General features: G+C 31.7%; 1 protein-coding gene across 4 annotated transcripts in view; it reads left to right on the top strand.

Annotated features, from left to right (window-relative positions):
* LOC123703702 (GTP cyclohydrolase 1) overlaps window positions 1–27741 on the top strand; it is a 40136-nt gene that overhangs the window by 10314 nt on the left and 2081 nt on the right. For 2 of the 4 annotated variants that reach the window (XM_045651791.1, XM_045651793.1), the window contains 4 exons: window positions 24525–24632; window positions 25305–25406; window positions 26948–27113; window positions 27551–27667. In XM_045651791.1, coding sequence (XP_045507747.1) covers window positions 24525–24632; window positions 25305–25406; window positions 26948–27113; window positions 27551–27667 — 493 coding nt within the window. Of the gene's footprint in view, window positions 1–3733; window positions 3941–19146; window positions 19413–24524; window positions 24633–25304; window positions 25407–26947; window positions 27114–27550; window positions 27668–27741 lie in introns of those variants that run through there. The other 2 variants (XM_045651790.1, XM_045651789.1) reach the window with 2 other exon arrangements.

The raw sequence follows: 27741 nt of genomic DNA, 5'->3' as shown, positions 1-27741 counted from the left end.
ATATTATAAAGCTGAAGAGTTAGTTTGTTTGATTGATTGAACGCGCTAATCTCAGGAACTACTGGTCCGATTTGAAAAATTCTCTCAGTGTTAGATAGCCCATTCATCGAGGAAGGCTACCTATCATCACGCTCATACCAAAAGGAGCGGAGCAATGCGGGTAAAACCGCGAGGCACAGCTAGTTTTTACTTTTTATAGATAACTAGCTTCGCCCGTGGTACTTTTTTACGTTTTCTTTCCATAAGAACCATCCTCGTACTTCAAGAAATGTAATGAAAAAAGAATTAACGAAATCGGTTCAGTTTTTCTCGAGTTATGCGCTTACCAACACATTTTGGGATTCATTTTTATATATAAAATACCTATGTGAATAGATTTAATGACTCCATTTGAAAATGAAATTTTCATTCAATCACACATTCCAATACGTTATTATTTATTAAAATATACGTTTCAATGAGTAATTAACGATAATTGTTACATCAATCAGTTTTATATTTTGCTAAAAAATACTTATAAGTACTCGTAACAAGACACTTTTTTGTTAGTTTAATTTTTTTACCAACTAAAGTATCTACTAGGAAAAGCGATGTTTTTTTGCTTGTAACTCATAGTTTTTTTACTTCAATTTTCCCTATTAGCACGCTTTTATTAGCTGCACCTCTATGTTGTTACCGACTTTAGACTCGATTTTGACCCACTCATAGCTCAAGCTTTTTTTTATGGCAATATTATTTGCCAGTCATTGAAACTTTGTACGCTAAGTTCCTATGATATATAAAAAAGCTAGATACGTTACCCGCTCTCTATTTTGGCAAGAAAAAACTCAGCTAAGTGCCCGAGTTTCACTTAGTCACGCACCATTCAGCGTCGTGGCTGGACGTTCTTTTTATATTTTAATCGGCAGTTGTTATTACGAAGTACATGAGTGAGACATGTATTATGTCTCGTGCGTGAGAGTGAAAGAGAGAACAACTGTATTGGTGATAATGCGTTAGTAAGTAGGTATGTATTCATTACGCTGTTTTTTAGTGCAATGATGTTGGCGTATGCCGCGTCTACTAGTATAATAGGTCATTGCTTAGTTCTCTTTATACTATGTCACTTATCAAGGATCGGTGACAATACAATAGGTACCTAATTAAAGTTTTTTAAACTGTATTAATTATTTGAATACTAGCTTTCCGCCCGCGGCTTCGCCCGGGATAAAACCTATCCTATGTGTTAATCCAAGTTACCCTCTATATGTGTGCTAAATTTCATTGTAATCAGGTCTGTAGTATTTGCGTGAAAGAGTAACAAACACAAACACACATCCTCACAAACTTTCGCATTTATAATATTAGTAGGATAGGATTACGAAAATGGACACTATTTTTCATGTCGCTATTTAGCTGTGAAATGGTCCGAATCAATACGCTATTATAAACTAGTTAATAGCTAATTACTCGTTTGTAATAATATTGAGCAAGTGGATCAAGTATTTATAAAAAACTTTTGCTTAATCGAAACGAATTATACACATATTAGCGTTTGTAAATACGGCAATTAAACTTCGATGACTTTAATAACTTGAGTGTTTTTTTGTTTGTTTATTTCTTTGATACAGCGTGTTGTTTTTGTCCCTTGAAGTATCTGTACTTAATATTATAAAGCTGAAGAGTTTGTTTGTTTGAACGCGCTAATCTCAGGAACTTCTGGTCCGATTTGACAAATTCTTTCGGTGTTAGATTGTGTTCGGTGCCCATTTATCGAGGAAGGCTATAGGCTATAATATCATCACGCTAAGACCAACAGGAGCGGGGCAATGCGAGTAAAACCGCGGGGTACAGCTAGTTGGAATATAAATTTGATTTGTTTGTCAGTTGAAGTATTCGGAATTGAATATGATTCGATATACAATGATTATACAAGTACGAATGGTGAAACTGACACATAATTAGGTTTTATAATATAGAAAAGACAATATTATATTATTATAATCCCGTTCACAAAGTACATAGTAGGTACTGGGTTTATCCCGTAATGAGATATACCTACGTCATTATAACGGATCTTGCTTATCCTATCTAAATAATATTATAATCTATCTATCTATACAAAATTTAAAAAAAAATTGTTCAAATGTATTTAACTTGGTTAATAAATATAATAGATTACTTTTCATCTTCTTTTAGGAGCTACAGATTTTTTATAGAAGATTATCTTAAAGGACTTAGCGCGAAGACATCACATCGTATATGGTATAACCAATAATAGTTAATTGGTCAGCTATTAAAAAAAGAAACACTCTGTAGATATAGGAATGTGTACAAATTGTTGAAAAATATAAAAATGAAACACTCTGTAGATGACAATTACCTAGGAATGGGAAACTAGCCGGGTTTTTCCCTGTAGGAAAACCCTGGAGGTTTAAACCTGTATTATAAATACAGCCTACATACATACCGTTGGTTTAATTAGCACCTGATATCAAGAGGTCTCAAGTACGATTCTTAGTAATAATAAATTGGTGTCCAACGTCTAGTAAATACTTAGCATATAACGATCGAGTTTCGAGATACATAAAAAATTTCTAAGAACAGCTTGCCTTGGAAAGTCCTACTCCTAATATAACTATTTACTCAAACTACGAGAATGGAATCGGTAAATTAAACTAAAAATCTTATCAACTTTGCGGATATAAAACAACAGGACAAATTATTTATGCCGGTAATAAGAAATATATATATATATGTATATATTATTATACTCGGAATTGAGAAACGCATTAGGGTTGAACAACCTTGATTTTGTTAATTATTTAAATATGATTGTTGTTGATGTATGATTTTATGCATATCAATTTAGGAATTTTAACAAATATTTTTAAAATGGTTAAAAAATAGGTATTGCATTTAATACTAGCTGACCGGGCAAACACTCGTCAAACCGCCATATCTCATTGTGGTATAAAAAAGTATATTTTTTTTCAAACTTACCGAAAATCCTCTCAAAAATTTGACTAAAACCTTCTTCTCTTAATTAATGGCTCCACCAAATAAATGACTATAATAATTTTACCACGTTAATTTGATTTAGATAATAATTAATTGTATTTAAACACATTTTGCGCAGCCCTACATTGTTTAATGTTGTATTCAAATGACTCAGCAAAGGTAAGTCCCGCGCAAATTTTACCGAGTACCTAATTGGAGATTTTTAAAATAAATATACCTCATTCCATGACCACAGACTACACATACATAATTATTAATAGTGACGTTTGACGTCACATATTAGGTTTTTTTTTCATTCAACAGTTGGTTGTTGCCAGTTGTTGCATTAGGAGGTTATTTTTATTAAGTAATTTTATTGTTTCATTGTTAATGATATTTGATTATGCATAATACTCATAAATCTATATTGGGATTTTTATATACACGTGCATGTAATAAATATGTAGCAAAATAATAAATACTATTTCATTAATAAATAGATCAAATCGCATAGATTATTACGGCCTTTGACCTCGATTATATTAATTATTATATCCTATTGCACAAGTTGCAGTAATAATAATCCAACAATACTCCATACTTATAATATTTATTGATAAGACATACAAAACAAAACAAACGCCATAATCATCACGTGTGACCGAAAAAAAAACCCGCGAATCTCAACAGGTTTTTGACGTTTGCCGTGACGTATCGATTTCCCGGGCTCCGACGAGCGCAGTCGTACAAAAATCATTTGAACCTCCCATCGACGACAGTCAGCCATAAGTGTGAAACGCGAGCGCGCGTTTCTGAACGAACGTTTATTTTGAAATATTAATTTTTTTTTCACGCCTCGTAAGTAGTCTATGCCTATATTCTTAAAAAAAAAGCACGCAATATTTAATCTGTGCGGATTGCGCGCGAATATTTTTGTGCCAGTGTTTTGTGTTTGGATTGCGTAAGTAAATATAAACTATTGAAATTTCGTATGCGTAAGTAATTATTTGAAAAAACGATACATTTGAATTAACATTGCATTGGTATGAACAAAAATATATGATAATCGATACGTTTCGAACGATTTGCTTCCGAGTCGTATTAAAATGATAATTATTTTGTTTACTAACATACATATATCTAGTTCACAAGATCAATCATAATCATATGCGTATTTTTTATATATCTTGATTACTTACATACAAAAACTTAACAATCAATAAGCTTAATATGATTAAACTATGTCCATTATCAATTATCATAAAAATATAAACAAAAAATATTATCTGATACGATATATACATAATATATAATACATATAAATTTATGAATAATAAATAAAATTAATTTATTTCAGGCCACATAGCCCACATAGTATTAGTAAAATCTTATCCTAGTGTTAGTATTACAATACTCATTCTACATAATATACTATTTTATCTATTTTATATGCACTTTGTTACTTTGTGAAAAACACTACGAACCTTTCGTAGTTTTAAAAAGTCGGTAAAATATAACGAAATTTGATAGCAACAAGTAGTTGTCCCTATACGCACTTTACATAAATATCTATGAATACTGCTCAAAAGTGAAGTAGATTATGACATTAGATATCAATGAAAGTCCTGTTATAAATTGGTACAGCCGTTTCAGACAAAATATTGATTGAACATTATTGTGTTTATAGGGTTGTCAAAATTTACTTTCCATATCACTTTCTTACATTTACTCCAGTTTCTTAAGGTTTAAACATATTTATTTAATTCACTTATTCTAACATTTAAAATAATATTATAAACTCACTTTAAAAAAATACTAGTCGTTTGCTCCAGCTCTACTCGGATTAAATTTAAATCCAATAAGTGCAGTCTTCTCGTCGAAGAATTATCGAAATCGGTTGAATGGTTTTGTGAATAACATTGTAACAAACCTTTCTACAGGTGAAATAATTTCAAATGGTTTATGTTTTTTCTGATTTACAAACAAACAAAAAAATATTTCTTCTTTACAATAATAGCTTACGTATCAACTCTGATCCTGAAATCAATCTATCTCTATGTTCAATTTCATACAAATACGATCAGCTGTTGACGTGAAAGGGTAACAAACATAGTACATAGTAGGATTTTGCTTTATACAGCAAAACACGGTCTTCCGCGTGCTGTAACTAGTCTTACAGTTCCAAAATTGCCTTCACTTGTATCATTTGAAATTAACTTAGATTTGTTAAGCTCAACCTATAAACCGAGTAAGGACGAACATTCACTTTTAGCAAGGACATTTTTAATAGGGCTGTCAACTTTTTTGTACTATATTGGTAAAGGTACAAAAAGAACATTATATGGGTACTTAAACTAAACAAATTATATACTACAACCTTCCTCTTGAATCACTCTATCTATTAAAGAAACTTCATCAAAATCTGTTGCGTTAATTTTAAAGATCTAACCATACGGACATACAGACGGCGGAAAGCGACTGTCTTATAACATTATGTAGTGATAAAGCATTACAATTTCCATATATTTTCCCTTATAAAATATTGATATTTAAGAAACAACAAAAAATAAGAGATAGGTACTGTTATTTCATTCCCTTTAATTACCTCGTAAAGTAAACAATATGATTACCTCGAAATTAAGTACATAAATATTTTTTTTATAAAGTATAGGAGGCAACCCTGAAGTTAACGGCAGTTCGTAATTATCAAAAGGCCTTTACGTAATCTTTTGGAAGGATAACCACATCGACGTCCCCCGCGAATAATCCGGTAATGACCTATTACGGGGTTTTTCATGTTATGCGTTTTTCGGCATCTAGAAGTTAAAATACACCATGTAATTTTTTTTCAGAATTTTTCTACCTTTATTTACGAAGATATGAAAAACTACGCGTTTATTCCATAAAATAACATTAAAATGTATTTTAAACGAATAATATGGTTTTAGATATTTACGAAAAATAAAATCAATATGATTTGACAGTAAACATTGTTACGATATTATTCCAGGTAAATAGTTTTCTACATTATTTAACCCTTAATTCGACGCCGTGCAGTATACTTCTCGTTGAATAAAAAAAAATCTGCCTAAAAAACTAGACCTTATAACTTGAACTAAAACGGCAAAATCGAATCCTTAACTATCTAGCTACGTTTTCAAAAATCGGTGAGGCACACACTTCGACGGGAATCGAGCAGTCACCGGCGAGGTGGCGGGGAGAAGCAAAGTGCCGCGCAGGCTCTCGGTAAGTTGCACTTTATTCATTTTTTACGGCTTTTTTTTTCGTAGTATCATTGAAAGCTCCAGATAAAATACACGTAAAGCTACTTATAATATATTTATCGTCTTACTGTGATTTGTTTCGTTTTTACAAGACCCACTACCTGAATGTCCAGTATTCTTCCCCTTATCAAAGTTATAGAAAACTATATACAAAATTATATGTCCAGTATTGTTCTCGTTGTCGACTTATTAGAAAATTAACTTTTGTTGTTTATTATAATATTGCATTAGGGATCCGCATTTATTATGTTTGGATTTTTACTATTTTTGTCTTTTTTAGAACTTCATGTCAAGAGGACAACGCTAAGTAGCATTGGTACCACCTGAATATGGTCCTTCCGATATAGACACTGATTCTGAACCTGATGAGGATATTGCTATTCATAATAGAACTGAAGATTTGTCCTCATCCTGCCCTTCCATTGACTCAAGCTTACAGCGCATGAATTTATTAGACAGTTCCGAAAATGATACACAAGATTTAGCCAAGTCGTAGATAACGATAAAAAGATCGTCATTGTAAAATGGTTCTATAATAAGGTTGTAACTTTGGCCTTTTCTTATGCAGATGCTTACCCTGTTCAAGAAGTCAAGAGATGGAGCAAAGAACAGAAAAGAAAACTTGGTGTCACATGTCCCCAATTAGTCAGCTACTATAATCAACATATGGGAGGCGTTGATCTGTGCGACATGTTGATAGCTCTTTATAGAACATCTTTCAAGAGCCGTCGTTGGTACATGAACACCTTTGGCCAAATGTTAGACATATCGGTTAACAATGCTTGGCTGCTCTACAGGAGAGAATGCAACATGAAGAGCCTGAAAAACATAAACCTAAAAAAGTTTAGACAGAGGTTGGCAGTTGAATTGTGGCAAAAGGGAAGATCGGTTGAGACGGAACCCCCAAACCCTGTACCGAAAAAAGCTCTGATCGAAAACCCAAGTGCACCGAGGCCCCCAGTTTCTGTACGTTATGATGGATACAACCACTGACCTGAATATACCACTAAGTATGGACGTTATAAGTTCTACAAGAACAATAAAACGAACATGCAGTGTTCCAAATGCAAACAGAGGTTGTGCTTATTGACCAAAAGAAATTGCTTTTTTAATTTTCATAATAAGTAGATAGATAAAATAATGATTCTCATTCTACATCGATATTTTTGATACTCATTTTTATATCTGAGACTGATTATTTTAACTAAATGTTGATTATTATGAAGACTGTCTAGATTACCTATTATTATGTTAAAAAAATAATTGTGATTTTTATAATTTATAAGATTTAAGAGTTACTTCTAGTATTTAAGCGTAAAACGATGTAACTTTGAGACTTAATTTACCAAAATATATTGAATAATATTCTATTGAATCTCTGGTTTTTATATTCTATCTTTTTGACAGTGAGAAATATACTACACATGATTCAAGTGCATCAATTTGTTGTAAACTTGATATGGTCCAGTATATAGGACGTAGGTTTTTCAGGAAACTGAAAATAATAGATTTTTTTTTGTATTTTTTTTAGGGTCCTAGATAAGCTAAGAACTGAAATTAGTAACACTGATACAAATTAAATTATAAAAAAAATCTGTCGAATTAAGGGTTAAGTAAGTGCTAGTACAGGCTTATTCGGGGTTTTATTAAGAAATCGATTTCCATTATGGAGTGCAAGTATGCAAGGTATTTTTTAAACACTCTTTCTATTACTGAGCAAATTATTTACACGGCCTTAGAAAAAATTAAAAGAGATGAAATTTTGATAGATAAACGAGGCAGGCATCAGAATAGACCACATCGAAACCTTCATCTTCATTAGATGCTGGTCGTTTATTAGACTGTGCCCTGCTCTCGACACGAAAATTAAAATTTGACAGGCCACGACTTGTAATGGGGAGTGTGGACATCCAATATTTCGAAAGTATTAAGATACTGGGCCTTACTATTGATGGCGGCCTGACATTCAACTCCCATGTCAGGAGCGTTTGCAAAAAGGCAATCGCCCGTTATAATCTATTAGCAAGAGCAGCTAGAGTAAGTTGGGGGCTTAACCCCCAAGTAGTTAAGACTATGTATATCGCAGTTATAGAATATCTTGTATGCATCAGCAGCGTGGGCACCCATAGCGGAAAAGATGGGGGTCCAAAAGAGGCTTAACACCGTTCAACGGGGTTTTGCCCAGAAGATCTGCAGAGCATATCGGACTGTCTCCCTGAACTCTGCGATGCTGTTGGCTGGGATTCTCCCTCTTGACCTCAGGATACTCGAAGCTTCGAGGCTTTATGAGATCAAGAGGGGTGTGTAGCACCCGGCGGTGATGAGGGACAGGGAAGTGGAACGAATAGCACCCGCGATTAAGGACCCACATCCGGCAGAGCAGGTAGAGCTGGGGTTCGGCTTGATAGATGAGGACACTTATGCCGACGTGGTTAACAGCCACGTCCACAGGGTCTATACGGATGGCAGCAAGATTGAGGGTCGAGTCGGAGCCGCTCTTTCCGTATGGAAAGGTGAGGTCGAGACAAAGGCCATTAAGCTTGCGTTGCCACCGTATTGTACCGTCTATCAGGCTGAGCTCCTAGCGCTCAAAAGAGCAGTAGACATAGCCTGCAAGAGTGGAGCGGCAAAGGTCGGTGTCCTCAGCGACTCCAGATCGGCGCTCCAGGCGGTTTCTCTGAGTTTCCCTCATCCCCTGGCTGTGCAAACACGGGCGGCCCCCCGATAAACTGCATTGCAGAGGCGGGAGATCTCCCTGTTTAGGATTAAGGCGCACACAGGGCTTAAGGGGAACGAACGCGCATACGAGTTAGCCAAGGAGGCCGCTCTGGTGTTGAGGAGGAAACCGGATTACGATCTGAGTCCTGTTTCATTCGTCAAGCGTATTTTGAGACAGGACACGATCAGCGAATGGGATAGGAGATACGATGTAGGAGGAACGGCCGGAGTCACGAAGCTCTTTTTCCCAAGCGCTGCTGCTGCATACAAGGTAGTCGGGAAAAAGATATCACACACCACACCACACAAGTACTGACTGGTCACGGCGGATTCGCATTCTGTGAGGTTCTGATGAGGATTCTGATTAAATTTTTAACTGTAATAGGACCATGTATAATTTTCATGATTGTGTAATCATGTGTACTAATAGTCGTGTTTTCAGTGCAGTCTCTATTTTTTATGATTATAATAACTATCGTGTTTTGTGAAACAATCCAAAGTTGTTTCATTTACTAAAATGTCTTGTATTTCATAAAATCCATACTAATATTATAAATGCGAAAGTAACTCTGTCTGTCTGTCTGTTACTCAATCACGCCTAAACTACTGAACCAATTTTCATGACATTTGGTATGGAGATATTTTGATACCCGAGAAAGGACATAGGCTACTTTTTATCCCGGGAAAATGACGCAATCCCGGAAATCCCACAGAAGCGGGTTTTTTCTTTGACTGCGTGGGCGATGCCGCGGGTGGAAACCTAGTATACTATAATAATCATCAAATAATACTTAAGTAAACTATTCGAATAAACAGTAATAGTTATAACATTAAAATGTACGTTACTGTTAAACAATCGAATAACCAAATAATAGATGTTTACAAATGTTCAGTATACAAAACAAATAACACGAATATTAGCGCAACTAGATATTACTTTTGCCGTCGAAAATATAAATTTACACGAACAATATCGTAAGTGACATTACTGACCAGAGCTTGACCTACACTAGTATAGTAAATTGCATCCAGCTAAATTATAACGAAGCCCTTGGGACTACTTAAATTTTGTTGAAATAACCAGATAGCTGAAAAAATTAGCTTGCATATGCGATATTAAAAGTCTCTGATACTTGTTGTTTAATGGAGTTATAAAGGAAAAATGGTTTTTTATTTTTCCTGAACATTTACACTTTTACGATTACCGGATTATTCGCGGGGGGCATCGACATCACTTATGGACCATCTTTGATGGGGGTAATGGTGACCATACAGTTCCAAGCAAAATTTGTGTTTGAAAATGGGGCGTAGCAACGCAACGGCTAGATTGATTTTAAATTTTAATAGAGTTAACAAGGTGATATTTGATATTATGAAAACAGAAAATTGTTATTTTTTTTTAATAAATGTGTTTAAATATTTTATTTTATCTATGAATTTGAAATAGATAAGGTCATTATTAATTCAAAAAAAAATATAACTTTTAAAGTTTTAAAGATAGAAAAAAATAACCAAGAAGGTCAATTTTTTTTTAATTATTTTAATTTGAAGTAACTTTAAATCCATAATTGATATTATAAATCGTTTTAAAATGAATATATTATTACAATCGGATGTTAATTTTATTCCTAATACGTTTTAATTTATTCACGATTGTTTACATGACAATAATTAGAAAGGGTTGCCATATTTTATTTTTTATATATTCTTAAAATATGTTCATCATCTACTAATGATCTAAGTATAAATAAATCAATCAAGTAGGTAAGTTAATATTGGTTTAAAATTCGTAATTATAAATAGGTTTGTGTTGGTTTTCGCTTCACGGAAAAATTACTAAATTATTTGGAATGAAATTTATGTATCAAAAACATAATAACCTCGATTAATTTTAAAGATAATTAAACTACATATTTCAATTTTATATAATATATAAATGTATAAAATAATAATGCCTACCGGATTTCCAAGTTGCAATTTTGATACAGGTAAATTAAGTATATATACATTATATATGTACATATTATATGATTTTTTCCAGATAGTAAAAACCTAATAATATATCCGCAGTTTTACCTCATATTTTTATTGGGTTTTCTGTTAATTGAACAATAATTTATAAGTATATATTTTTTAATAGCGTTATTGTCCTATTAAATAATAAAAATCATGTTAATTGACTGTGATTAGTGATTACCTTAGAACGATTATATTATTTTGAAAAAAATATTTTTTATGTAAAATAATTTGGAAATTTGTATAATTATTATAATAGCCGATCGCTTTGAACACACAAAATTATATTTAAGTGGTTCTTTTTCGACATTTTTTTTTTGTTTTCTATTTATTTTTGTTGTGTTGACAACCCTGTATGCAGCTGTGTAATGTGTATTAATGCGCTTTCGCTCACATTCCTATTTCTCAACATTATCATTTCTTAGTGTGCGTGATTAATTTTTTGTATGATTAATAATCGCAAGAATAAATATTTATAATATAAAACATTTAAATAATGCAGTTAATTATTATCGCCATCTTAGTAAGACGGTAAATTTCCTAAAGTCCTATCTCAGAATATGTCTTTTTCATTAATCATTTAAATATTTAATAAAGTGTAATAAAGTGCAATTCTCTGTAATTAAGAGAACTTACATTTAACTCACGTATTTTTTTACATTTTATAATTTTTTTAAAACTCCTTCGAACTCACACCAAAATAGTGTTGCATCTGCCAAAAATACATACTACCTTATTCTTTGCAAAGGCAGAACGAATTATTCCCATCAAGTACTCAATAAAAACACAAACACGAGGTTTTGTTCAATAAGCAACAGGCAATTAACGTTTTTCCCGTAATATATTCAACATAGCTCAATTAAATATAATGTCCAGTAGGTATATTGAGCAGTATATGCAAAATAAACAGATGATATAAAAAATTGCACAATTTTTTGAAATAGATGATTTTCCCCAAAATGTTGTTTTGGAACTCATTACACGTACCTACTTATACCAAATTATCAGAATTTCATACAAACAAATCTTCTTTTAAACAAGCTTCATCTGTATGTTTGTGTGTAACCGACTCCTTTAGACTTGATTTTGACCAACTTTAAACGGACAGATTTAATTCAAACTTTGTACACAAGGTTCAGTGACAATACAAAAATATCAATAAACCGTATTTTTTACCGTATCAATTATATTTTTATCCTTAAAAATTTATCAACAGTATGCTTATAGACTACAAAAAATCATATTGCTAAATTTCAAATTTCCAATTCTAGTAGTTTGTGCTGTTCATAATATATATATCTATGAATAACATATTATTCATTCATAACATCAGTTTTCTAGTTTACTTATACACTATGTTTTATTTATGGTTTAATCAAAATTTAAACAGATTTGATTTGATTTGATTTGATTTGAATCTGGAACATTCTCTTCATAAACAACAACAAAAATATACTATGACGATCGGGTATAACCTATTTTCTCTCTAGCGGCTGATCCCATTTGTATGCAATTTGGCACAAAGATAGATTAGTATGTATAGGAACAACGAATAAAACCGCGCGCTTTAACTAGTATCACAGAATAATAATATCAACCATAATTATTTGTATAAAGGCCATCACAACCGGAGTTCATACATTTTTTTAGGACAAAGGAAATAATTTGAGTATTCATTGCAATTACAATATCCTAACGCATAATTCAAGCTAATCACATTCTTTAGTATCATTACAATTTTAGTTTTTTACTGTGTAGTACTAATTTGAATACAGGTAATGTTTATATTATGTACTCGCGGCTTTACTCGGCGATAATAATAGAAGCAAAAAGATCAAAAAACCCGCAAAAATTTTAAAGTATGAATAGAAATTAAAATATATCAAATTAACATTAAAAATAAACAAAAGTACAAATGATAATAAGGATAATAAAACAAAATTTTCCGAAAAATTTCCACATCTCTATACAGTACCATTTTTCTCAAAGTGACCTTCATTCTTATTTTATAGTACAGCTAAAAAACTCAGATAAAACACCTCAATAATATCAGGTCAAAAAAAACCGGCAAGTTATTTTTATAGAAAAGAAAGTGATATATTTAAAACCAAGTCATTTGAAATCTAGTCCATAATCTGAATAAAGATTAAAATTCTACGCGCATTCTTCTTTCTGATGCAATGTTCGCTTTTGGTTAAATAATCTTACTATTGTACTAAAACCTACATTACTACATTCTAATACAACTTTCTTGTAGGTTTTACACTCATTTTAATAAAAAAAATATCTAAATAGTACAAAATTCATATAAAAATATATACAAGTAACTCCATAGCTGAATAGCTATGGAGTTTCTTGCCGGTTCTTCTCCGTAGATACTGCTTTCCGTATCGGTGGTAAATGTTAAAAATATGTAATGACTAATGACGATTCAAAAGTGCTTCTAGAAGAAGTCTATTTGAATAAATTAAAGTTTGAGTTTGAGTTCAAACTCAACGTTGAGTTGAGAGTTGAACCTATACAGAATTTTTGTCACTTTATATTTAACCAACCTCCGAAATAGCCTAACCGATTTTAATGAAAATTTTCGTATTTATAGTTCGTAAATCTGAGAATGATTTTTTTTCAACTACTACTAATACTCCTAAATAAGGGTAGCCTGTAAACGTGTGCTAGGTCAGCTAGTAATATATAATAATTAAGGTCACATGCAATCAATAGGTACATGCTTGAAACAATGTCAGTTAATGTTATTCTAACAGTTTTTAGTTGCATTTTAGGTTTAAGAGGAATTAGAATCGAGTCTATTACTGAAATTTTGTGGCATAATTTATTAATTAAGTCCTCTAATGAACAATGTTACGAATCTATTTATTTAAAACAATTTAAAACCTTAAATTACGCTCTTTATAATCTCATATAATCATATCTCATATTCATTCCTAACATGGAGCTTTCCCAAACTCTTAAAAACAATTTTTCCTACATGATAAATGTTAAATGTACATTTAAAACTTTTAAAATATTTATAAATTGCCAAGGATTCGCAATGTCTTTACCAAAATTAAATCAAATATTATAATTATTTTATCCATATTATTTAATTTAATTAAGTTTCCACTCCATGCTTCTCTTAAATTAGGTACTGCTGTGTTTTTGTCGTAGTATTTTGATAGTATTTTTATGTTCCAAAAATTTCTATCTTGTAATTGCTTTAGGATATTATTTAATAAGACCTCTAGTCTAGACTTTTAAAGCAAAAAATAAATCTAAAAAGTAATCATAATTTGTATGTTATATTAAATAAATACAAGCCGCTTTCCACGAATTCGCTCGAGTTGGTCCGGAATAAAAAATAGCCAATTTTACTCGATAAAGATGAATCTTTGAATCGAAACTCTTTAGGCGCGTTGAGAGTAATTTCAAGGTCGCGTCATGACAATACCGTCACGTCATGTAGTAAGGCGACGATTTTAGTATGTTTGAATCTTGCCAAAGAATGTTCACTTCTGACACGTGTGCTCAACAGAAACATCTTTTGTCACGACAACTATTAGACATAATGTTAACAAACAATAAACAAAAAAACACACTTAAAAATAATATTAAAACGAAACTGTAGTTTAACGTTCATTCAGTGATTTTAAAATTCTTATCTATATGCGTTTTAATTTAATTTTAATAAACATATATTTGTAAAATGTTTTTTTAACATTGACTTACTTAAGGCTACTTGCACCTTATCTAATAAATATTAAAAATAAGTTATCATTTCCGTAATTAAACATTGAAAATTATTTATTTTATTAATGCGTAGATATATTATAATATTTTATGTCATTTTTAATATGACTTAACACAGATAAAAAATATAAACTTTGGTTAATTCCACATTAAAACATAAAGTAAATATTAAAATTATGAATAAATTTTTTTAATATATAATACTAGCTGTGCCCCGCGGTTTTACTCTCATTGCTCCGCTCTTATTGGTCTTAGTGTGATGATATATTATAGGCATTATAGCATATTACCTTCCTCAATAAATGGACTGTCGAACAGTGAAATATTTTTTCCTATCGGGCTCGTGGTTCCTGAGCTTTGCGCGTTCAAGCAAACAAACAAACTCATCAGCTTTATAATATTAGTACAGGTAAACAAATACTTTATCCATTTATCGAGAAAGGCTATAGTATATAAGGCTACCTATAATCACGCTAAGACCAATAGGAGCGGAGCAATGCAGATAAAACCGCAGGGCACAGCTAGTATTTTATATCTATGTTTCTAAAGAGATACCAAGCAACTTCGCCTCTTTTTTGAAGTCGGTAAAACAACAAATCCTTTGTTTCAACGATCTAGTTTAGACATTACCAAGGTTGGTTCTAATTAACTATACTCGAAAATATTAACCTCGACTTTCATTATATCAATATCAAGTTCATTATATATTTATTTAACATGCAAACTTAACTAGCCGTTCGCCCCGACTTCGATCGTATTTTTAACCTTTTAAAATGTAATAAGTATCTAATATCTTATTCTAGAAGAAAAATACAATAATACAAAAATGCACACAACACCTGCATGCATATAATACCAAAAAATAAACATAATAAAAATATATAAAAGTTAATATATAAAGTGGTGTTTTTATAGAACGTTTACGTCAAATCTATTCAAAACTAGTTGTCTGCCCCGGCTTCGCCCGTAGTACATGTTTACGTTTTCTCTCCATAAGAACCATCCTCGTACTTCTAGGAATATTATAAATAACGGTTCAGCCGTTCACGAATTATGCGCTTACCAACATTTTGCGATTCATTTTAATAATATAAGTAGAGATTACCTTTAGTAGGCAAATCTGACATAACAAAAATCTACCAAAAAAATAACGAATTAAAAATCTATAAAAGTTATAAATTGTGTAACTAACACACATTTATAGAACTTGCTAACTATTCGGGCTTTTCTTTAAAAAAGCGGGCGAAGTCGCGGGCGGAAAGTTAGTTCAAAATATGTGTAACATGTGTGTAAATTTGTGCAAACTATGTAGGTATCATAGTATTATAATTAACTGTCAAATCAAATCAACAATAATTATTAAAACCATTAATAAAGATATGAAATTATCAATGAAACATTGTTACCCATAATAGAATCGTCAATTAGAAAACATAATATTAATATCATGAAAAATGTTTGTTTGTAAAGAAGAAATCTATACTAATATTATAAAGCTGAAGAGTTTGTTTGTTTGAACGCGCTAATCTCAGGAACTACTGGTCCGATTTGAAAAATTCTTTCGGTGTTAGATAGCCCATTTATCGAGGAAGGTTAAAGGCTATAAATATCATCACGCTACGACCAACTGGAGTGGAGCCATGGGAGTGAAACCGCGCGGAGCAGCTAGTAAATAAATAAATATGAAGTATTATATGTAGAAGAATGATTTTCATCACTTACGTTCAAGAACAAAATCATATTACAATAAAAACTATTAACAATATAACAATACTTTTTATATAAATTAACAAAAACAATCTTAAAAAAATACTCATAAAAAATACAGTGTTAGAAGGCAAACTTCTTTGGTAAGATTCAATAACGCATCGTCGTGCAATACCAAAATCGTCGCCTTACTCCATGACGTGACGGTATTGCGATGGCGCGACCTTGAAATTTTACTCTCAACGCGCCTAAGAAGTTTCACTTCAAAAACAATATATATTAACTCAACATATTAATAGATTTAGCGAGTAAAACCACAGTACACAACTAGTATTGATAAAATTAAACGCAAATCACTACTCGTGCGTATCTTGTACTTAAACAGCATCTGTTTAAAACGTGCAGTTTTTGACCCTAACAATATCTGGGTCAACTATATTTAAACTTAGGATTTGAATTTATTTATTACTAGCTATGCCCCGCGGTTTTACGCGCAGTGCTCCGCTCCTATTGATCTTGATGTAACCGTGAAGGTCGTGGTGATAATATATAGTTGCCTTCCTCGAAATGGGCTATCTAAAACACCCAAATAATTTTTCAAATCGGACCAGTAGTTCCTGAGACATCATTTTGAGAGGATTGGTAATTTTACTTTATACCCCCTCTCAATATTTCATACATAAAGCGAATAATGAATCCAAAATAACTAAATACACACGTAGTACACACGTAAGAAGTGAAACTTCTTTATGGCCATTTTATGGCCTTATTATTCAAAAAATAATTTACTATATACAACTTTACAGAAATATGTCGAATCACGAGTGGTAGGGATAAGAAAAAGATGTCGCGTAACGGAAAAATGTCACGCGTAACGAAAAAATGTTAAGTACACTAAATTTTTTTCCAACCCCGATAAAGAAGTTTCATTTCAAAAACTGTGATTATACCGAAAATTACATATTATGTATCTCGTATCAAAACATATTTTTAAATATCTATATATTGTAGAGTATAAAATGTGACAGACACTAAAATATTGACATTAAATTATCATGAGAAATCAGAACATTTTAACACTACTACGACATTAGTTTGTCTCGTGGATGCGTCTGCTTTTTTCTTATAGAAGTAAAACTGGCGCGCATTGAGAGTAAAATTTCAAGGGCGCGTCATGGCAATACCGTCACATCATGGAGTAAGGCGCCGAATATGGAACCTTTGAATATTGGCAAAGAAGTTTAACTTCTGACACGTGTGCTTGCCACACACGCTCTTTTTTATATTTCACGAGTGCTAACTACCGATCCCATGGCAGACGTCTTTATCCATTAAACTTTCGTTTTATCAAGAAAACGTTAAATCATTCCTTATTAAAACAATGTGACAATATCTTCATACTGCGCATAATAATCTCTTTGTTCGATACACTACATCATATGTAATTAAGTCTTTCGTATCTTTAAACACGTAAAAAGCTTCATAATTACCAATTAACAAGATTTAAACACGCTATAGTGGGGTAAACAATTGACCTAGAATGTCAACATACTTCAAAGATAAGAGTCCAAAGACATGACATCTCTCATTAATATTTTATGATGACACAAACATCGACAATTATTTCCATTCCTTTTTCATACTGACATCATTTATTTATAAAGATAAAAAATTAAAATTAAAAAGAATTGACATGACATAAATCCGGTAGTTAAAACAACTAAGTTGACACGTGTAATTTTTGTAATCCTTTAAGATTTGCTAAAATACGTTTAAAATATAATAATATATACGTTCAATTACCTCGGAGGAAGAAAAAGAGCGTGTATGCCGATCACACGTGTCAGAAGTGAAAATTCTTTGGCAAGATTCAAAGATACCTACCAAAATCCTAGCTTTACTCCATGACGTGACAGTATTGCCATGACGCGACCTTGAAATTTTACTCTCAACGCGCCTAAAGAAGTTTCACTTCAAAAATCTGTCTGCCTATTTAAAAAATAATATGGATATAATCTCTCTACATTCTAAGTGAAAATCTACACGAGTTTTCTCATATAATCCGCTTTAATAATATAAGCTTTCAGATTATAATATTAAATAGGAAGTAGTGTAGATAATATGTCATTAGTTGTTATGTAATCATATTGAATCATTATAGTTATCAATCACTTTAAACTTAGTCAAACTAACTATAAATGAGAACTTCTATTCATTAGTACCAAATTATAAATTGTAAAGCTGAAAGTACGCATTTTTAGAACACGAAAAATGCAAAAGACTTCTCTTTACATTTTTTTTGTCCACCAATGCTGCTAGAAGGCTGCTAGTTTCTAACCTCATGTTACTGGCCACTTTTTAAAATTAAACAAAAAAAATTCGCGGGTTTATACGCAAAAAAGCGAAAAATTTTCGAAAAAAGCGCGGCAAAATGATCACACATCAAACTTATTGAACCGCGTGAACCTAACGTTCTATTAAACTACAAAGTAACAATTTATGTAATAAGATAGCAAAACTGTAATTGTAACATAATAAACACTCGGAAGCAAATTGACAGTAAGGCTATCAACATACGTGTCTCGAATATAACCTCAGAGGTTAGGTCAGTCCGCAAATCACTTGAGCGTAGTCGCCACGCAATCCGCACGTTTACAAAATTTAATAAATATTAAATTTTAAATAAAATAAATTTTAGACTTTCATGTGCTAACATGGCCGCCGTAAACGGAAAAGACACCAATGACGTACCACCATCGTCTCTGATCCGTCGAATCAGTTCGCGATCGATAAAAAACTCAATTTCTGAGGACAAAGAGAACGGGGACGTTTGTCAGAAGGGATCATTTGTTGGTAAATTCAAAAAGACGCCTGAAGCACTAAAGAATTTCCACATAAACGATCCGGAGGGAAACCTCGATGTTCCTGGAACGCCGGCCACGCCGCGGACCTCCACTACGCCTGGTTTGTGTTATCTATATTATTTTTTATCTGTGTCATTTACCTGTCAAATGCACGAGTCTAATGTCAAATGCATTGTTTCTATTGTTTATTATTTAGACTGTAAAGATGTTTTATTTTTAGTGCTCTATAAAGAATCTAGATTTCATTTTAACTGCAATACTATGATAGTAATATTCACTATTATAATATTTGATATTGCTTCAAAATTTACTTATGAGTATCTATATATTATAATAGTTAAAATGAAAGTAGTTACTTATATATTCTTTCGCCGGATATTAAATTTATGATACACTAGTTGTTCTTGACATTATGAGAAAATATAAAATATTGCCTATAATAAATTAATAAGGTACATACTTATGTTTTTAAAGTCTGTTCTAGGAGACAAGATACATTTTTGAGTCGTAAAAATAATCAATCATATTTTCTCTCAAATCGAAATATGTATTTTTTAGAATAACTCTCTTCGTAAACTCGTTTATTGATATCTAAATATGGATTCTAATAAGGATCTTCCCTTTTCAATTAACTATAACGTTCAAGCCCTAATCTACTTTAAATCTAGGAACTTGGTTATATTTTTAGTCTTTAAGTATATTATTATTTAGCTTTTAAAGACTTACTTTATCATATAATAGTGTTTTAAATGTGTGCGTGTACTAGTGTACACACGTAAGAAGTGAAATTTTTTTGACCTTATTTTTCAAAAATAATTTACTATACAGAAATACGTCGAATCACGCGTGGTAGGGATAAGAAAAAGATGGCGCGTAACGGAAAAATGTCACGCGTAACGAAAAAATGTTACACTAAATTTTTTTCCAACCCCGATAAAGAAGTTTCATTCCAATTATATTAACACAAAAGTATTCCTTTTATCATTTTCTTCGATATCTACGAATCGAATACTATAATATGATAAATTTTTGTAAATAATATTTATCTTGTAGGTATAGGTAGGTACTGAAAGTTGAATGAAATAAAATAGGATCATTTTTGAATAATCTTTGCGATCGATCAATGAATTAAACACGTATTAAAATATTCTGATCAGGTTCGTAAACGGTAACTTGTGCTTTTCTCAGAAAGTATGAATTTCTTCATTTTTTTGCATAATATACCTATTTTTCGCCATCGGCATCGAATCCAGGATCTCCAAATTACAATATAATAATATATAATTAATTAATTAACCACTAAACCATGCGGAAGTTTATACGATTAAGTCAAATATGAATAACAACAATTTTTTAACCTTTACAATAGACGCAACTGTTCCAAATATTACATCATACAAACATAAAAACTAGAGCTATCCTATTTTCCATTTGTAAAAATAAGTGTAACAAAATTATATCTTCTTTATATTCAATCTACAATCTATATAATACTATCTTTCCACCCGCGGCTTCGCCTGCTTTTTCTAAAACTTGGTACACTAAAACCTTCCTCCTATCTATTTTGTTGCGTAATTTTAAAGATCTATGCATACAGACATAGCTATGGAATGCGATTTTTTAATACTATAAATAGAGGAATTTATTAATAATATAGTCCATTCATACATCTTTTATAAGTGTTCTCTCTATACAGGGTGTCCTACTATTGGTATACTTAGCGCGAAGGGACTTGAAGTTTTGCATACACTGATCACGTAAAAAATACTTCAACAACAAAATTACGTCAAAAAATGTTTGCTAAATTTTTCCTGAAAATCCACGTTTTCTTCTCTAGCTTCGCGCAGCCGGCATATACCGCTTCTATAATGTGAGCATTTTGTCTATGAAAACATAATATTAAACGATAGCTCACGTGCTGGTGGCAAAGTCTGGCGGGTTGCTTGTTTTGGGTGTACACATAGAGTTTTAAGAATTCATATATTTGAAAAAAAAAATTTGTCTGAAATTTTATAAGTATTTTTTACGTACTCAGTGCAAAACTATAACCTCCTTTGAGCTTAGTATACCAACAGTGGGAAACCCTGTATATCGCTTGGGTACATATATCGTGGTTCCTGTATCACAATGCGGATTTGTCGAATGTGTGTTTACTGTTTCATCGCGATACATGCAGTGGAACGCGGGGAGAGTCGAATTTCAACCATGCTTAGGTATTTGATACTTACTGAAGTATTTGAACCGAAATATTATTATAGATTTTCAATATAGTATCTGGCTAATCATAATATGGTTTATACTTTACAAGGAAATTCAATGAAATGATTTTAAAAGACACTGAAACGATACAAAGCGTATTCTTACTATACATACGCTACGAATAAATACATCAATATTTATTTAATAGTCTCTTAAAAAAAGCATCTCTCCGCCCGCGACTTCGTCCGCGTAGTGAAAGGAAAATAGTTATAAACCTATAATAACCTATCCTAAGCCCTTTCTCAAGTCTTAAGCTGTCTCTATACCAAAATTCATCTAAATCGGTTCGTTGTTAAAGCGTGAAGTAGATACATACAGACAGTTACTTTCGTATTTATAAATTTAATAGTTCAGATTTATCTTCCAATAGAAATATCTATACTTAATATTATTATAAAGCTGAAGAGTTTGTTTGTTTGTTTGTTTGAACGCACTAATCTCAGGAACACTGGTCCGATTTGAAAAATTATTTCGGTGTTAGATAGCCCATTTATCGAGGAAGGATATAGGCTATATATCATCACGCAAAGACCAACAGGAGTGGAGCACTGCGGGTAAAACCACAGGGCACAGCTAGTAAAATATAAAAGGAAAATAACCAACGCTATATTATAAAACATCGTTTATTAATAACCATTATTGACAATTGAGTCAAGTGGTAATGACTGATTGTTACGTGGTTCATATATTTCACTTTTAGACAAGAAGGTTATCGTTTACTAGCTGTGCCCCGCGGTTTTACTCGCAGTGCTCCACTCCTGTTGGTTAGCGTGATGATAGCCTATGCCTATAGGCCTTCCTCGATAAATGGGCTATCTAACACTGAGAGAATTTTTCAAATCGGACCAGTAGTTCTTGATATTAGCGCGTTCAAATAAACAAACAAACTCTTCAGCTTTATATTATTAGTATAGATATTAAATATGTTTGTATGCCTTTGTTCGTTGGGTTATTCCTATAATAAAATTAGTGTAGGTAGGTATTTCCTTTAGGAATAACCAAAAAATACATGGGAGCCAAATTTATTGGAATAAAATAACAGGAAAATGTTAAGAAAAAACAAAATAATGTAAATTACGTATGACTTCGATTTTTTAGATCTTTCGTATTTTGTTTATTTATTTATTTTTGCATTTTATGTTCGATAGATTTTAATCGATGTTTTTAGTATGTTTTTGATTTTGATCTATGACTATCCAAATAAATAAAAGTTTTGGAGCTGTATGCCATTGAAAATAGGTATAGCTAATTTGATCTAGCCGTTTTGGACAATAGCCCAGACAAACAGATATATACAATTTATTTATTATGAATGCATACTTTTGAAGCTATAATTTCGACTTTACAAACGACAATTTAGATATATTTGTATTTATGTACTATTGTATTGATCTAAGATCCGAATATAAGGCGAAATGCAACGGCGTGATAATAGAATGAGACCAATTTTATAATAAATTTAGTGTATTAAAAAATGTATTAAGAATGGGTTGACTGGGAAACCACAGTATTACAATATTTAGGAAATAATATTGTAATACTGTGGTATAACTGAATGTATTGTATCTCGTAAAAGATTTTATACAGGGTGTAGGTAATCGTTAAGGCCGTGTACGCGGTCCGTGCGCTGTTTGGCTCAAATATGTGATTTTTCAAACCAGATTGTCCATCAACCACTTATCTTACAAACATACGAATTACTAATAATTTTAGGAAATTTTATTGTCTATATAGTTAGTTAAGAGTTTTTTTCAATTAATACAGTATTTGTGAATACCATCAAGATAACTGAGCCGATGATTACTTGATTTCGCTTTTAGTGTCAATTTCGAAGCTAAAAATATCTGAAATCGCTGACAGATCTAACACACAATTTTTTTAACTAACTGCAAAAATCCTTATTAAAATAGTTAGTTAAAAGATTTTTTTATTTTGGACTCCTAACTTACGAAATTAAAATCCGAACAATGTGAATTTTTTTAGAAATTATAGTCGACAAAATGATTATTTTCACCAAGATATTTGACTTAGTTTAATATTATTTTTACATATTGCAATAAAAGAACGTCTTACTTATAAGATAAAATTTAAAAAATCAACTAAGGTACCTCTATTATTTTTCTACAATTTTTTTTAAAGTACTATAAAACACTGCGCGCGACCCGATTAAAATCAGTCGGCAGCGAGCCTTTCCAGAGAGAGGACATGTTGCTCGGCGCTCTCCTGTGGACTTATGCTGTTCATAGTAAAAGTATAGCGCAAGCCGCGATCTATCGTAATAGATCGCGGAGATTTTGACTTGCGTTAAATTGAATAAGCCCTCTTAAGTGTGCACAGGCGATTATTTCGTAACTATTACAGATATCAAAAAACTTTAAACTGATATCGAAAGTACATATTTCCCGTTTTATTTTAAAAATTAATTATTGTTATTTTACTCGTTAGGTTGGCTTTCGATATCAGTTTAAAGTTTTTTGATATCTCCAATAGTTACGGAATAATCGCCTGTGCACACTTAACGATTACACCCTGTATAACTTAATGTATTGTATAATATTGTGGTGAATAAATGTATGGTAAAGTTCTTATTATGATGAAACTATTACCTTTATTATGATTGTCTCTATTGTAATACAGATTTCTTATATGTTTGTATGTATTAGGTTATTGTACCGTTAGTCTTGTATTTAAATAAGATTTATCTATGCCATAAATTTTATCAAAATTTGCACTGCTTTTATCAGATTGAATATGGAAATAAGATCGAAATATTCAAATTATGAGCTTTTTTATTAAAGTGAAACTTTTATTCCTTTTTTTTTAATATTCTATAGATAGTTCAATATGTTTAATCCTTATTTTAAATCTAATCACACAAGACTATTCCTTAATATTATTCCTTCCTCTACCACACTAAATGATTTCTCTTATTGAATCTTTTTCTTTATTCCAGGCCATGAAAACTGCACATTCCATCATGACCTCGAACTGGACCACAGACCGCCTACCAGGGAGGCTCTCTTACCCGACATGGCTAATTCCTACAGACTCTTGCTTACCGGTAAGTTACGAATAAATTACTAAACGGTTTAGAACCTAGTAGTTTTTAAGTGCGTTTATTCCACGGTAAGTTACGATTAATAAGTTAATTAATCGTAACTGGTTCATAACCACAGAATAATAACTGGTAGCTAGACATAACCTCGGGTTATGAACACTTATAAATTACGGTTAAGAAATTATTAAATGCTATATAACCTACAGTTATGAACACTGTTAAAATTGCATTAAGACTGGCTACTCACGTACCTGCAGCAGGGGCAATATTGGAATTGGACCCTTGATTGGCTCCTTAATTGTGATGTGTATAGACAAGCACGGGCGATTTAGAGAACAACTGAAATTGCTCCGACCTTGTACCAATATCGCCCCTGCGGCAGGTACGTGAGTAGCCGGTCTTATTCCACAATAAGTTACGATTAATAAATAAAAACGGTACATAACCTGGGGTTATGAACACTATTAAAATTGCATTTATCCCAAAATAAGTTACAATTCATACATTATTAAACGGTGTGTAACCTTAGGTAGGTTACACACTGTCTCGATTTTTTGTTATTTATAATTTTTTTTCTCCGATTGGGATAATTTTCGTGTTTATAATGCTACGATAGTATAGTGAATATTTCATAATTTTAGGATAGAAGAATATATATTATCTTATATTTTCCAGGTTTGGGAGAGGACCCAGAGAGGGAAGGTCTCCTGAAGACGCCAGAGCGCGCTGCCAAAGCCATGCTGTTCTTCACAAAGGGTTACGATCAGAGCTTAGAAGGTAACATATATTTATTGTATAACATTTATTTATCAAATACTAAAGCAAAAGAAACACAGAATACTTGTCCTTAACTTAACGGCAAGCTCAAAACTATCTCTGCCAAGCAACTTTACATCTCTACGCAGTGAAGAAAAATGTAATGACATCTTACCCATTCAAATAATATTTTATTTGACGCTAAGAAATCAAATTGTCTAATATCTTATAGATATATATATATATACTAATATTATAAATGCAAAAGTAACTCTGTCTGTCTGTCTGTTACTCAATCACGCCTTAACTACTGAACCAATTTGCATGAAATTTGGTATAGAGATATTTTGATACCCGAGAAAAGACATAGGCTACTTTTTACCCCGGGAAAGAGGATGGGTTTTATCCCGGAAATCCCACGGGAACGGGAACTATGTGGGGTTTTCTTTGACTGCGCGGGCGAAGCTGCGGGTGGAAAGCTAGTATGTCATATAAATATTTTGTTTCAAAATTGCTATAAATCCACATAATAAAAAGATAATCAACAGAAAATTGTATCTTAACAACGAAATCTACTTAAATTTCACATTATAATTTATAAGCTATATTCCAGATAACAATGAAACAATCGAGTTTTATATCATTCTTTATTTTATAATTTGATTATAAAATACGTATAAAAACAATATTACCTATATACAAATACATTTTTTGCTCAAAACAATCTTCATATGATGGAATGTTTTTAATTTAAATAAAGAAAAAGATTAGATAATAATAAAACAGTATAATATTTATCCAATTCTTTATCACGAATTTTATACAATGAACAAATATTTAAGTAAATAAAAGCAGAGTCACGGCTCTTTTCTAGTCTATTGATAACGTGTTACAATGAAGATAAAAAACGGTATAACTCAAAGTTACAGGTCACAGTTTATCAAACAATAGACAGAATATTAAGAATAATTATAAAATTTAATTTAAAACATTGATCTAATGCTTTATGTAATATTTTCATAACGATTATAGAGATTATGTCATACAATTTTGTTATAACATAGCGGGTCAATCACCTTTGTTGTTGATAAGAAGATAAACTTTTATAATTAATAATAAGCCCTTTGGTACAGAGGTTCTGACTTCTGAGTGAACCGAGTAATAGTAGTCTTAATAAAGAATGATTAAAATTGTATAGCCTAAACTAAACGCCTAACTAAAAGCCTAACTACTTTTTTTAAAAGAAAGCTTCTTTTCTATACTTGTAAATGCTGGCTTTCAATTTTTAATAACCTAATAACAGTGGTCATTTTTAACATCTTATTAATAACAAATATGTAACAGAAAATTACATTAAAAAAAGAAACATTACGCCGCTTATAATTAAAAATTAAGGCTGAAAGAGTTTGGTTTACTGGATTTGTCTTCGCTAGCATTAGTATAATTACTATTATTTAAAAAAATATCTCCCCGAGTAAAAGTATTAGAAATGAAACTGTTTTTAACAGATTTGATAAAGCAATAGATTTGTTTTTACATAACTAGGTAATTAATTATTTCAGAGGTGTTAAACAACGCTATCTTCGACGAAGACACAGACGAGATGGTGGTCGTGAAAGACATTGAAATGTTCTCGATGTGTGAACACCATTTGGTACCGTTTTACGGCAAGGTCTCCATTGGTTATCTACCACAGGGCAAGATCTTGGGACTTAGCAAGTTGGCCAGGTAAGGGATTATTTTATTTTAATTAATTTTTAATAAGGTCTTCATTGTACCAAATAACATTACAAAATAAACAAGTCATATTTCTCAAAATATTATTTTTTTACAAAATCGTGGAGATCCTTTTCTGTCGGTATTTTCTACTAACTTTATTTTTCATTATTTCTTGCCAAACAAATTTCACTTTACTCTTTTTTTGTAACAATAATAATTCATGTAATGTCTAAGGTAGAGCAAGATATTCTACCACAAACATTTAAATGCTCAAAGACTAGAAAAACTGAAAATAAAAAAGAGCGTGCGTGCCAGAGCACACGTTTCAGAAGTGAAACTTCTTTGGCAAGATTTAAAGATACCAAAATTGTTGCCTAACTCCATGACGTAACGGTATTGCCAGTTTTATTTAAATTTTTCACCAAATAACCCATTTTCCTTCACAGAATCGTAGAGATATTCTCCCGCCGCCTTCAAGTACAAGAGCGCTTGACGAAGCAGATCGCTATCGCGGTCACACAGGCCGTCCGACCCGCCGGTGTTGCTGTTGTTATTGAGGGAGTGTGAGTATTTAAACTTGTACTCAAACTCATAGTTGAACTCACACTCAAAGTTATACCATAGATAATATAATATT

Source organism: Colias croceus, chromosome 27, assembly GCF_905220415.1.
Source record: "Colias croceus chromosome 27, ilColCroc2.1".
In the NCBI taxonomy this organism is placed as follows: Eukaryota; Metazoa; Arthropoda; class Insecta; order Lepidoptera; family Pieridae; genus Colias; species Colias croceus.
Note: the sequence above shows the minus strand (reverse complement) of the source record. Positions and strands in the feature narration are given on the sequence as shown.